General features: G+C 29.7%; 1 protein-coding gene across 1 annotated transcript; it reads left to right on the top strand.

Moving 5' to 3' along the window:
* The first annotated feature begins 1,085 nt into the window (after nt 1-1,085).
* On the top strand, nt 1,086-6,135 carry LOC114738117 (uncharacterized). Its single transcript, XM_028926138.1, has 5 exons — nt 1,086-1,281; nt 1,350-1,433; nt 1,519-1,729; nt 1,816-2,135; nt 5,957-6,135. The coding sequence occupies exons 1-5, from the start codon at nt 1,142-1,144 to the stop codon at nt 6,042-6,044; spliced, it is 843 nt and encodes a 280-aa protein (XP_028781971.1). The 5' UTR covers nt 1,086-1,141; the 3' UTR covers nt 6,045-6,135.
* The last annotated feature ends 8,138 nt before the right edge of the window (nt 6,136-14,273 follow it).

Here is a 14,273-nt window from a genome sequence, read left to right as displayed (position 1 = left end):
AAAATGATCAATCCAATTTCTAAAATTATGGTCTTAAGGCTTGTTTGAATTCACAATCAATAAGTACTCATGTCCTGACAAAGTAAGAAAATATTTTTTTAGTGATTTATATATATAAATATATTTATGTTTTTAAGTTTAATGTTATTCCTTTTGTAGGTGAGCTCTTGATGAGGCATTAAGGAGGCAAACCCATGTTGAAGAAAGCTTTTATGTGCTTCTTGAGGTGTATTAATACGAGTAATACTTTAGGCCCAAAGAGTAAAAAAAAAGAGGCTTCTGATACCGTGACTTAAAAAAAGAGTTAGAAAATTAATTAAAATGTTGCTCTAACTAAAATTTTTTGCAACTACAACCATCAAGAGGTACTACTGTAGAATTTAAAAAGAGGGTTCTGATACCATGACAAAAAATTAAGAGTTAGAAAAATTAAACCCTAAATCCTAATACATCAAGAAAAGGTTTATCTGATGGATGGTGGACAAGGGAGCCATTCCGGCTCCCGAAAGGTGATTATCTAGGACCGTATCTTGGAGCGAATCCATCGATCTTTGTCAGGCGGTGCTCTTATCTGATGCTTGGAGGTTTCAAAAGAACTAAACAGGGGCACTGTAGTCTCTATGGTTTAGAAGGGTTGGAATCTAGCTGGCGAAATAGAAATTGTAGACGTCGAGAAGAACACCTTTGTTTTCCAGTTTGCTAATCGCAAAGACTGCATGAAGATTCTGAATGGTCGTCTTTGGGCTATTCAATCTTATCTGTTAAATCTTCAATTGTGGGATGATGAAGTGTTGGTTAGGGAAGTACAGTTTGATAGGACTCCTTTCTGGATTCAGTTTCATGGATTACCCTTTATGTTCATGAATCGTGAAAATGCTATTCATTTGGGCTCTCATATTGGTGATGTTTCTATGATTGAAAATCCCGTGAAGAAAGGTAGATTGGTTAGAAACTTTCTGCGAGCGAGAATCTTGTTAAATGTTAAAATGCCTTTGATTACTAACTAAGACAATCACACTAGAAAATCACTCACTCTTTTCATTTCATTCCTTCCCAAATCCTATGATACGTTATGTTAGAATTATTGCACTTTATGTGATTGCATTTCTTTTGTTTCTTTAATTTGTAGGTATCTTAGAAAATGGCCAACACAGTTAAGAACGTTGTCTTACTGGATGCAGACGCTGTCCACAGACTAGTCACTGAAGGGAGCAATTCAAAACAAAAAATAATTGAGTATCTGACTCGTGCTTTTGAGGACTGCACCCCTGCATTCACCAAGTAAACATACTTTTTTTTTAATAATTATTTTTAAAATTTCAGGTTTTAATATTACCCTCTTTTTGCAGATGCACCCATAATAAATTGCTATTGTGGAGCGGGAGCTATCCCAACGAAAGCTGGGTGGTGTTTTTGGAATTGGATTGTTATGAGTAAGTTTTTTTTTTTAAAGTTAGTAATGGGTCCTTCATGAGAAACTCGGAAGCTTTATGACACTGTATCATTAATTCAATTTAGTTGCGGGTATAAGGAAAGCAGATCCGTAGAATCTTGCTTTCTTGAGCTTGTGGAGAGGCGTGATTCGCCTATCATTGTTTCGGACAAAGTCTCGATCAATCATAATTTGATCCTCAGTAAAGAGGATATTGAGAAGAGGGTCGAGAAGAAGCAGCAGCTGTCCAAGCCAGAAATGGACAGCAAGAAGAGGAGGAAGCCCGACCCTCCAAAAGTTCGGTTTTTGTATTTGTTTGATTATTATTATTCTTCTTCTTATAATTTTCTTTTTCTTAGTAGACTTTTCTTCCATGTGCATAGGAAGAAGCGGAGGGAAAGAAGAGGATGCCCGAGAAAGAAGAAATAGTGGGGAAGAATAGAAAGGGGTTTTATTTGCTTCAGTCCAATTCTATTGAAGCATGTGAGACTTATACTTTTGATTGTGACATTCCTGTTTCTTCCATCATCACCAGCATTGCGCCCATTCACCTGCAAGATGCAGGAAGAGGTTTTCCAGTAGAATCGATATGGAAGTTGGTCAGTTCAGTATCTTGCTGCTTGTCAAGTCTGAAATGTTTTTGGAATTGGGTTTTGTATTGGATATTTTCAAGAATTGGGTTTTGTATTGGATGTTTTCAACAATTCTGATTGACCTTAGACTTTTGTTCCGTTCTTGAATTGAATACTTTGATAGTGAAGATGTGGTGAAGAATGTCATCTGGTAAATCGCTCAACAAATCTTTGCCTTTTGCTTTCATTCTTCTATATATGTATATATGTGACTCTACCTAGCTGCAATGTATGAGTTTCGATCTGCAAGTGAAGAAAATTAGTAATTACGTGACCTGGCACTAATCCAATTAATTTCCCGATTTGGTAGATAATTTGCTTTCATTGTATATGACTCTACCTGCATTTAAATATAGCGTCTACCTATCTAATCAAATTGAGAACTTGATCAATTGTAAGTGGGTACAAAAGAATAAAATCTTACCTCCCTTCTCCGGATGAAGATGATGCAAGACCTGGGCTATGGGCGACGGTGAGATGACGGCGAGTTGTGTGAAAGAGGATAAGGGTATGCACTTTCTATATATATATGTGTGTGTGTAACATGGGTGATGTGGGTATATGCAGTTTTTTTTTTTTTTCCAAAAGAAGAGAAAGATGGAAAGATATGTTATCACTTGTTTAGAGCACTGTGAAAAGATTTGAAGAAAAGAAATTTGGTAAATATCACACTAACAAAAATATTCTCATATTCTGATTTATTGTATCTCATACCATTATCATCAATTATCAACCATCAATTATTAACTATTAACTGTCAACTAACTATATTCTTCAAATCTTGTAATACCCAATTAGTTTAAAAATAAATTGGATATAATAGTGCAATATTATATTAAATTAATGAGATCTGAATATTATCTTAATTAAGGTTTAAATATATTAAATTAAATGAGAAGTATTATAATTAAATGAGATTTCAATTAGGAGCCTAAATAAAAAAATTAATAATTGATTTTGGATTTGAATAATATCTTAATTGAGATTTGAATATATTAAATTAAATACAAGTATTGTCTAATTACAAATCTAATCAAATATACTACTCCATGCATATGGGGGGAGAAATTTTTAGTTTACAATAAAAACTATGTAAAACTAAATATTTTGAAGTAAAATTGTATCTGAAAGAAACATATTTTCATATTCATATATCTTAATATCAAATAATTATTTAAATTTGCTGAATGAATAATTTTTTAAACGAGACTAACAGTAATTTTTGGCCGAAAAATGATACTAATAATGTTAATTAACTATATTCTTCAAATCTTATAATATCTTATTGGTTTAAAAATGAGTCACATACAACAAAGTGCAATTTGAATATATTAAATTAATGAGATTTGAATATTATCTTAATTGAGATTTAAATATATTAAATTAAATAGAAAGTATTATAATTAAATGAGATTTCAAGCAGAGGTTCAAATAAAAAAATTAATAATTAATTTTGGATTTGAATAATATTGTAATTGGGATTTGAGTATATTAAATCAAACATAAGTATTGTCTAATTATAAATCTAATCAAACATACTAGTCCATGCATCCTGTGGGGGAGAATTTCTAGTTTACAATAAAACTATGTAAAACTAAATATTTTGAAGTAAAAATACATCTTAAAGAAACATATTTTCATATTCACATATCTTAATCCCAAATAATCAATTGAAAAAAAAGTCAAATAATATATATTTAAAAATATATTTTTCACATGTGCATATGTTTGAAAAAAAGTTGAAACAAACAAGGGCATTATTTAAATTTGCTTAATTAATACTTTTTTAAACGAGACTAACAGTATTTTTTTGGCCATAAAATGATACTAATAATAATGTTAAATTTAAAGGATTAAAAATATATTTTTAAACATAACAATTAAATAATTAATTTATGAAGATTTAAAAATTAACTAAATTAGTTATTTGTAAAAAAAAAATATGTTGGATTCCTTAAGATATATTAAACATTTGCAATGAAAATTGGTCATATATGAAAATTGTTCTTTGATACATGCAGTTAATAAGAATAATTTAAAAAGGTTATAAATTTGAAAGATAAAGTAGATTATGATTTATTTATGATCAAGGCAAAACTCTCAATTAGCTCCTATATTTTGTACATGAGAGAGTAACTTCCAAAAGGATAATAAATTAATTTATTGTCAATATCTAATGGTATGAAAACTCTCATATATAAGTAGAAAGATTCGGATTCAATCCTGCTTATAACTTAAGTGATTATGTAATGTATGCCCTACTAATTAAAAATAAATAATACTAATACTATAGAATATCCAAGTCGTTAGGAATGTCGACAAAATTAGTAACTTGTAATTACATGTTGGGAGTTCCAAATCAATTGAAGATGATTCATAAGAAATTAAAGGGAAGAAGTTCAGAAGTTGGATAGAGAAGTGCCAAGTCTAGGAGTCTTGTGTTATTTAGGCCGAGTGGTCGAAATATTGTGAAGAGAACAAAACTGAATTGCATGTTCTCTTTAGTTTTGGAAGTTAAAACTTGGGTACGCTCAAGCACAAGTTCATTATAGCTGTGAGTTCGTGTTAAAATTTAGATAAACCATGATAATGATAATAATAGATTGCGTGAATGATTAAGATTAATTAGACTTTGATTACAATAATAATTATGGCCAAGATGTGTCAAATTCCTCTTTTCAAACTAGTTTCTAAATTGTAAGCAAGAAATCGTGCCATGTGATTTTCATCCGGCTTTCTCGTCCTTTTTTTTAAAAAAAAAATTTTAAAGACAACTCTATAAAGACTTTGAAATTTTTAATAGGGATAATTAATATACAAATCATTGTAGTTTTAAATGGTTTTTAATTAGATCCCTATAATTTTTTTTATCAGATCCTTATTATTTTACCTTATTTTTAATTAAAGACTTATAGTTTTTATTTTTTATTCTATGAATAATAATATTCTATAAATAATAAATTATTATAATAATCTTATGTTAATATTCTTTTAAATTTTTAGTTAAACACATATATTATTGATTTTTCAATTATAATTTTTGTATTTATAAAATTCAAATTATAATAATAAAATTTTCTAAAATTAGAATATAATTATAAATAATTTATTGTTAAGTATAATTGATTATTATGATTAATTAGTAATTACTAAATGATTATATTAATTTTTTTGTCCAATTATATAATTATTAATTTAAAAGTGAGATTAATTTTAAAGAATAACGTTAATAAATAATTTTTTTTAAAACTACAAAGGACCTTATTTAAAAATAGGTGAAATTATAAGAACCTAATAAAAAAAAATAAAGAGGCCTAATTAAAAACACATAAAAATAAAAGGATTTGATTAAAAGAACAAAAATTTTATAGGAACATGATTAAAAATTAGATGAAACTATAAGGACCCAGAGATTAATTATCTTTTTTTAATAAAAAAAATAGTCCTAACAATTTATTTTTGGACGATAGCCTGAAAAACTTTAGTGATAAAGAGTGTGGAATTGTGAGTACTACATAAAATATTTCAAGTCACAAATATAGATAAAGAAAAGTATGTGAGAGAAAACATTATCACGGTTTTTTTTCTTCCCGTTTGGCATTTGTCCATTTGCACAGGAATCTAAAATTGTTAAACCTAAGGTAATTATTATTCTAAAATTGTTAAACTGTCTCGGAACGTCATTTCACTATTAAAAAAATGGTATGCTTAGCCTTACATGCTTAAGATACTTGATTTTATCAATTCAATACTTATGTATTTTTTGTATTATTTTTTTTATAACAAATTCTTGTTATTAATATTATTAATACTAAAGTTCTGCATTCCAAGAATCTTGAGGTACTTCAATTACTTTTTCTCAATGTTGTTTATAGCTTGCTGCACACTTCAACCTTTTCAAGTATGATTTTGAAATGATCATAGTTTTGCTTAGTGGTGGTCATCAGGTTCTTTTCATTTCCTCTCTTCCTCTGCTTTGATTTTCTTAGTTCGATTCCAGGGGAGGATCGTTGTACATGTTACTTGAGAATTTAATTGAAGGTAGTTCAATCAGTCAATATTCAGCTTGCATGTTTTTCCCTAGCAGTATAAAATTTTCCTGGAACATATAAAATCAATTCTATATTCACTTTTCAGATTATTTAAAGCATTTTTTAAATTCTCAATAAAGTCTTAACGTTACGGGCTTACCGTGGTGCCTTTGCCAAATGTGTCTGATTCAATCAACATTGTTTGACTTTTTGTTGTAACCCAATGATTTTCTTGCTTAGGCCACTAAAGAAGATGGTATTAGTATTGATGGCTTTCAAATTCAAGAGCAGGTGCTCCTTTATGTTATGCAAAGGTTTAGGGTTTGTTTGTTTACCTGTTTTGAAAACAACTTTTTATTTTTCAAAAACAAAAAAAAATCTTGTTTGGCAACTTATTTTTAGTTTACTGTTTTTTTTAAAAAAATAGAAATTTGTTTTGCAAAACTAGAAACAGAAAACAACTTTTAGATGTTTATTAATTTTTTGTTCTGAACTTCCTAATTCCTTCTTTCAAAAAATCGGGCATGAACTTTTTTCTCGACTGAACACTTTTCTTTACTCGGCGGTTTGAAGATTCGTCCTTCTATGTTCATAGTCCATTAATTCTCTAGTCTCACTTGATCGACATCTCCTGCTCGCTTGTTTCCTTGCTCCTCTCTCGCTCATTGCTGCTTCCTCACTCCCCCAATTAATCAACTAATGAATTAGTTGATTTTTGGTTCAAAATAATACAAATTGAAGTTTAAATTTTAATAATCCAAGTTCCAAAAATAGGATAACATCAAGAGTTAATTTCACCGCACCAATTAATCGATTAACAAATTATCTAATAAAAAAGTCACGAACTACTCTCTCTGGTTTTTTCTTTTCTCTATTTTCTCTCATCTTGTTTTCTTTACTTCCAACTTTTCTTTCCATCCGAAGAGAGCATTAGTGCTTAATAAGATTGTTGAGGAAAACACATGCATAATAGTGAAAACCAGGGCCAAAACCGTGCTTTAAAAACAAATTCTGAACTATTTGAATGAAGAGCAGGAAACAAAAGAATAGTCAAGAGAATTCTTATATACGAGAAATTATATTCTTTAAAATGCATAGCAACAAATAAATCTTTTAGTGGGGAAAACGAAATTTTATTAAAATATGAGAGACGAAGTTTTTTTTTCAATTGAATTTATATGCAATTTATATAAACAAATAAATCTTCCCATATTACTCATCATTGTGGTGAAATATAAATTATGGTGCTCATCATTATAATGAATACTGAAACTGGTTTCATTAAAAAATTATTCACTCTTAATGAAGCTTCGGTGGACGTGGACGATAGTTAAGAACCAGCATGTTTTTTTGGGTGAAGGTCGTGAGAGACAAATATCAGTATCGGACTCCAAGCCATGCGAGGATCACCCCACCCCTTGAGTATCATTTATGATTATCTTTAACCAATTTTGATTAACGTAATTTAGTTTAATTATATCATATAAAAAGAAATGGAGGGAGTGTCTTTTATTTTGTCATTTACTTGAAAGAGAAAAAGAAAGTTAAGAAATATATAATATTTGCTCAAGCTCAACATAGGTCCTTTAGCAAAAGTTTAAATAATAATAATAAAGAAAAAATTGATAATTTGAAGAAAACAAAGTGACATATCGTCTTGCTATCCTAATGATCAGGAAGAAAATTAATTGAGAGTGATGCATAATTAGAAGCCATCTCAAAACTCTTCAAATAAGGGAGTATGGACTCGTGATGACAAGGTGGGTAATTGAGTATCATCTCCTTTAAGTCTACACACCATTCCTTCAACATCCCTATTAGAAAAGCCACCTGTTCGTCCATCTCTCTTATTATGAACTCTACTTTCTTCAATCCCTTTATTTCCCTCCATCCATCCAGCCTACAATCTCTTCCTATGTTCTTGTCAAACCTATGTGCCTGAAAATTTTTTAAACAAATTAGGATTCACATGAAAAAGATACACCCAAGATTGTTAGGTTTGCATTATATATATATGTATAACGGCCAAATCAATTTTATTTTTTTACATAAGACAATTTATTAAAATAAACTAAATGGCCAAATCAATATACATACATACCTCCTTAGAATTGCCTGGACTGTCATTCACGAGGGTAAGACTTTTTAAATTTGGCACTCTTTCCAAAAAAGTAATTACCACCTCCCCCGTATCATAATCATCACTATAGAGCTTTAGCATCTGTACTCGGAGGTGAACAACGTTTCCAAATGAAATAGGTGCCTCCCTAATTATATGTAGACCCTGCAAAGCAAAATTCAAATAATAAAAAAAAACAGAGCTCAAATCAGGACATTAACTAACAGAAACAGTTTTTCTAGGTCTGCATGAGATTAATTAAAAGCGCCTTATAATGATGAACAGAGGAAGTAATATTTATTAATCTTTCTTTTAAATCCAATTGTATATTTGTATAGTATAGAAGAGAGTGTAAAGTACTCCTCCGGTCCTTATTATAAGACCCAATTTGACTTTTTATTTGGTCCTAATTATAAGACCCAATCCATTTTGTCTCTTATATTTATGCATTTTTTTCCAAGATAATCCTTCTAATAATGATAGTTTTAGCCAATATACTTAATTAGCAAGGATATTTTAGGAATGACAACACTTATTTATTATAAATAACCAACTTAACGTACTTCCTTAATTTTCTCAAATAAGTCAATTGGGTCTTATAATTAGGACCGGAGGAGTATAAAATAGATTCGTGAACTGACCTCAAGCACACGCACATCTGTATGCAGTGTTGTGGCCCAGCGTAGAGCTTCATTTAATTGCATGAAGGTACTGAGGTTTCTTGAATAGTGGAGCCGTCGTCCGGTAGTGAGAGCAGCGAGATTCAAATTGTTGAAGGTTCCTTCACAATGAAGCTTTTGCGGGAAACCAGCTATGGTTAAGGTTTCTAGAATAGGTGCGGAGATCTCAAGCGAATGCTCATAGTCATAAACAAGATGTCCGCAGATGTAACCAAATGGACATATGGTGTAACTAAAGCCTCGCAGGTTGTCTGTGATGACCCTCACAGTCCTGTAAGGGCAGCAATAGCGAATGTCTAAATCCTCCAAACACGAGCTTCGTATTGTGATGCCCTGTCGGTTTGTCTCCCTGAAATCGCTCTCCAGGAAGATTCGATCGAGGAGCAAATGTTTCAAGAATGGGAAACTCTCAGAAACCCACTCGCCCATTGGATCATTAGTTATCATGCGGCTCATATGAAGGGTCTCAAGAGATGCAAGTTTTACCTCAGGAAGCTTCACTGAGACGGGACGAATCATATGTAGTTTCAGAACTTTCAAGGACTGAAATCTGGGAAGGATTTTGAGAACGGAGGGTAGTCTGTCAATAACAGAGAGTTCATCCACAAGGAAAGCCTGGGACAATTTATGGATCCAACGCTTGTGAAGCTTCCGGTGTCTGGGTTCGAAGCAGGATGATGAGAAAGAGAGTCTCTCAATTTTCAAAGCACGAGGCCGATGTTGGAGGAGAGAGTTGGTGAAATTGGAGATAGGTTTGCATGAGCAGTTGTGAGGATCACGATGACAGGATAAGCAGAGAGAAGGGCTGGTGAAGCAAATGTTCTGGAACCTTCTAGACAAGGCTTGAAGTCTTACTACGTTGTTGTCTCCCAGGAAGGAGAAGATGTGGTGAAGAATGTCATCTGGTAAATCGCTCAACAAATCTTTGCCTTTTGCTTTCATTTTTCTATATATGTATATATATGACTCTACCTAGCTGCAATGTGCTATGAATTTCGATCTGTAAGTGGAGAAAATTAGTAATTACGTAACGTGGCACTAATCCCATTAACTTCACGATTTGGTAGATAATTTGCTTTCATTGTGTATATGACTCTACCTGCATTTAAATATAGCGTCTACCTATCTAATCAAAATGACACCTTGACCAATTCTAATTCTAAGTGGGAACAGAAGAGTAAAATCTTACCTCCCTTCTCCGGATGAAGATGATGCAAGACCTGGGCTATGGGGAAGACGATCAGTGTGGGCGACGGTGAGATGATGGCGAGTTGTGTGAAAGAAGATAAGGGTATGCAATTTCTATATAAAGAAGATAAGGGTATGGAATTTCTATATATATGTGTGGGTGTATAAAAGGGGTGATGTGGGTATACAGAAGGTTTTTTTTTTTTAAAAAAAAAAAGGAAAGATGGAAAGGTATGTTATCACTTGTTTAGAGCAATGTGAAAAGATATGAAGAAAAGAAATTTGGTAAATATCACACTAACAAAAATATTCTCATATTCTGATCTATTATATCTCATACCATCATCATCAATCATCAACCATCAACCGTCAATCGTTAATTATCAACTATCAACTAACTATATTCTTCAAATCTTGTAATATCTGATTTATTTAAAAATGAGTCGGGTATAACAAAGTGTAATTTGAATATATTAAATTAATTAGATTTGAATATTATCTTGATCGAGATTTAAATATATTGAATTAAATGTGGAGCATTATAATTAAATGAGATTTCAATTAGAGGCACAAATGAAAAATAATAATAATTAATTTTATATTTGAATAATATCTTAATTGAGATTTAAATATATTGAATTAAATGTAAATACTGTCTAATTATAAATCCAATCAAATATACTAGTTTATGCATCATACGAGAGAGAAATTTTTAGTTTACAATAAAACTATGTAAAACTAAATATCTTGAAGTAAAATTATATCTGAAAGAAACATATTTTCATGTTCATATATCTTAATATCAAATAATCAATTGAAAAAAAATCAAATAATACATATTTAAAAGTATATTTTTCACATTTGCATATGTTTGAAAAAAATTGAAACAAACAAGTGGGCATTATTTAAATTGCTGAATTAACAATTTTTTAAAGGAGACTAACAGTATTATTTTGGCCCAAAAATGACACTAATAATAGTGTTAAATTTAAAGGATTAGAAATATATTTTTGGATATAACAATTAAATAATTAATTCATGAAGATTTAAAAATTAACTAAATTAGTTATTTGTAAAAAATATATGTTGGATTCCTTAAGATATATTAATCATTTGCAATAAAAATTGCTCATATATGAAGATTATTATTTGATACATGCAGTTAGTAAGAATGATTTAAAAAGGTTATAAATTTGGAAGATACAATAGATTATGATTTATTTATGATCAAGGCAAAACTCTTAATTAGCTCCTATATTGGTACATGAGCGAGTAACTTCCAAAAGCTCTCACATAAGTAGGAAGATTCCGATTCAATCCTGCTTATAACTTAGGTGATTAGTTAATGTATGTCCTTCTAATTGAAAATAAATAATACTAATACTATAGAATATCCAAGTCGTTAGGAATGTAGACAAAATTAGTAACTTGTAATTACATGTTGGGAGTTCCAAATCAATTGAAGATGATTCATAAGAAATTAAAGGGAAAAAGTTCAGAAGTTGGATAGAAAAGTGCAAGTCTAGGGGCCTTGTGTTATTTAGGTTGAGTGGTCGAAATATTGTGAAGAGCACAAGACTGAATTACCTGTTCTCTTTAGTTTTGGAAGTTGAAACTTGGGTACCCTCAAACACAAGTTCATTGTAGCTGTGAGTTAGTTTTAAAATGTAAATAAACCATGATAATGATAATTATAGATTGCATGAATGATTAAGATTAATTAGACTTTGATTACAATAATAATTATGGCCAAGATGTATCAAATTCCTCTTTTCAAACTAGTTTCTATTCGAATCTCTTTCTCCATCCACGCTACTTCCAATTTTTAAATTCTAAGCAAGAAATCATGCCATGTGATTTTCATCTAGCTTTCTCGTCCCTTTTTTTTAAAAAAAAAATTTTAAAGACAACTCCGTAAGGACTTTGAAATTTTTAATCAAAAAAGTAGTCCTGAAAATTTATTTTTGGACGATAGTCTGAAAAACTTTAGTGATAAAGAGTGTGGAATTGTGAGTACGAAATAAAATTCCTTTTGCATTTGTACATTTGACACAGCAAACTAAAATTGTTAAACCTAAGGTAATTATTATCCTAAAATTGTTAACTTGTCTCGGAATGTTATTTTACTATAAAAAAATGGCATGTTAAGCCTTCTATACTTAAGTTTCAATACTTATGTATTTTTTATATTATGTTTTTATGACAAATTCTTGTTATTGATATCATTAATACTAAAGCCCACTTATTTTTATTTATTTGTACAAAATTATCATATTAACCCTCCATTTGGATATGAAAAAAAAGTAGGGAGGAAAAAATGATAAGAGAGAAAATGAAAAGAAGAGAAAACTAAAAAAGATGTTATTACCTCTATTGTTTAGGTAGAAGAGAGAAAACAAGGAGAAAAAATAAGTAAATATTTGAATGATTAAAATATTTTTACTTCTATGTCAAAATATATCAAGTTTGAAACTAAATTAAATATCATAATAAAAAATTATATTAATATTAATGTTATCAAATAATTTAAAATTAAACTATATAGTATCTAGTATAATCATTTTATTATATTTGAAAATCAAATAATTTAATAAAAATGTTATTTTTAAAGGACAAAAGTGATTAACTTTTTAACATTAGATAAAATAAAAGCGAAAAATTATACTTAATTAAAAAACGAGGTTCTTGACATGTTGTAATGCTGGGGGGAAATTCAGAACAGCTCTAACGGCAGAATGATACTGGTAATGATTTATAGATAGGAGGTTCAACTTAGTCATTTGAAGTCTCCCCAAAAAAAAAAAAAAAATCCTTTAACGAGAAACAGGGGAAGACGCAAGGACAATGATGGAATATGTGTTTTTTCCTCATTTTCTTTTGCTTGGAAAGAATGTTTGGAAGAAAATTGAGCGGATTTTAGGCCCATTTTTCTCTCACTTTTTTTCTTTCCAGTTTTTGCTAGTTTTTTTTCCTCCTCTGTTTTTTCTATTAGTTTTTTTTTCCTCCCAACTTTTCTCTCTATCTGAACAAAGGTTAAATATATAAGCTTAAGGGAAAATGATAGAAAAGAAACGAAAAATATTTGGATTAAATTAGGATATAACCATGCGTAATTAGAGAACCTGATCTAATAGATATAAAACACTTGATATAAGACTTAAAAAGAACATAAAAATTACTAAATCTCAAATTATGTTTGTTTCTTTATACCTTAATAAGTTTTGACTACGTTTGATGTGAAAATAACAACAAACTTTTATAAAAATTTATTACCATTATGCAATTTTAAGATTCTTTTCTTTCGCATTCTCCCAAGACTAATTCTTCAAATCTTTCTTTTTATTTTTGGAAAAATAACAAAAAAGATCTTAAAAATTAAAAAATTGCATATAAGTATCCATTCACAAGAATTGTTATTATTTGCTTATTACTTATTGTCAAAACCAATACTAATGATGTAATGAGTTTTTATTTGTAATTTTTTCATTTCAAAGGTCTCTTTTTGTGATTTTCACTTTTTTTTCCCCACTCCTGTTTGAAGTGCCACATGTCCATATCAGGGCAAAGGGTTATCGTGCAGGAAACATTGGCTATGTTTTTTAAGAATGTGTTTGACTCTTGGAGCAAGGAAAGCTTGAATATCCTGTTGAAAATCTATATTTTGATAAAAACAAAACTGAATTACTATTTCTGATCCTTAATATAAAATCTTGTTTGATTTTTATTTTGGTCCTAAGTATAAAATCCCAATTCATTTTGTCTCTTATATTTATTTTTTTTTTTTGAAAGTCATCCTTCTAATAATAACAGTTCTAGCCAATATACTTTACTAACAAGGATATTTTAGGAAAGACAGCACATATTTATTATAAATAACTAACTTAACTTCTTTCCTTAATTTTCTCAAATTAGTCAACTAGCTCTTATAGTTAGGACCGGAGATAGTATTAGAATTAAACATTAAGTTTCAGTCAATTATTAAATAATAAAAATTTTAAAATTCTTTTAAAACGATTTTGTGATCATCCTCTTTTAACCATCTCCAATCTCATTTCAGGCTTCATGCTACGTTTTCCCTAGTTTTTCATTAATTTTTGGATACAAAAATTAAATTTTTTTATAAATCACACCATTCATTTCTTGTTAGTTCCAATCTTTAATGGTCCACAAAAGTTGGGCGGCATCAAGGCG

The sequence above is a fragment of the Neltuma alba genome, unplaced genomic scaffold (genome assembly GCF_004799145.2).
Source record: "Neltuma alba isolate B1F8T4 unplaced genomic scaffold, ASM479914v2 tig00013529_pilon, whole genome shotgun sequence".
In the NCBI taxonomy this organism is placed as follows: Eukaryota; Viridiplantae; Streptophyta; class Magnoliopsida; order Fabales; family Fabaceae; genus Neltuma; species Neltuma alba.
Note: the sequence above shows the minus strand (reverse complement) of the source record. Positions and strands in the feature narration are given on the sequence as shown.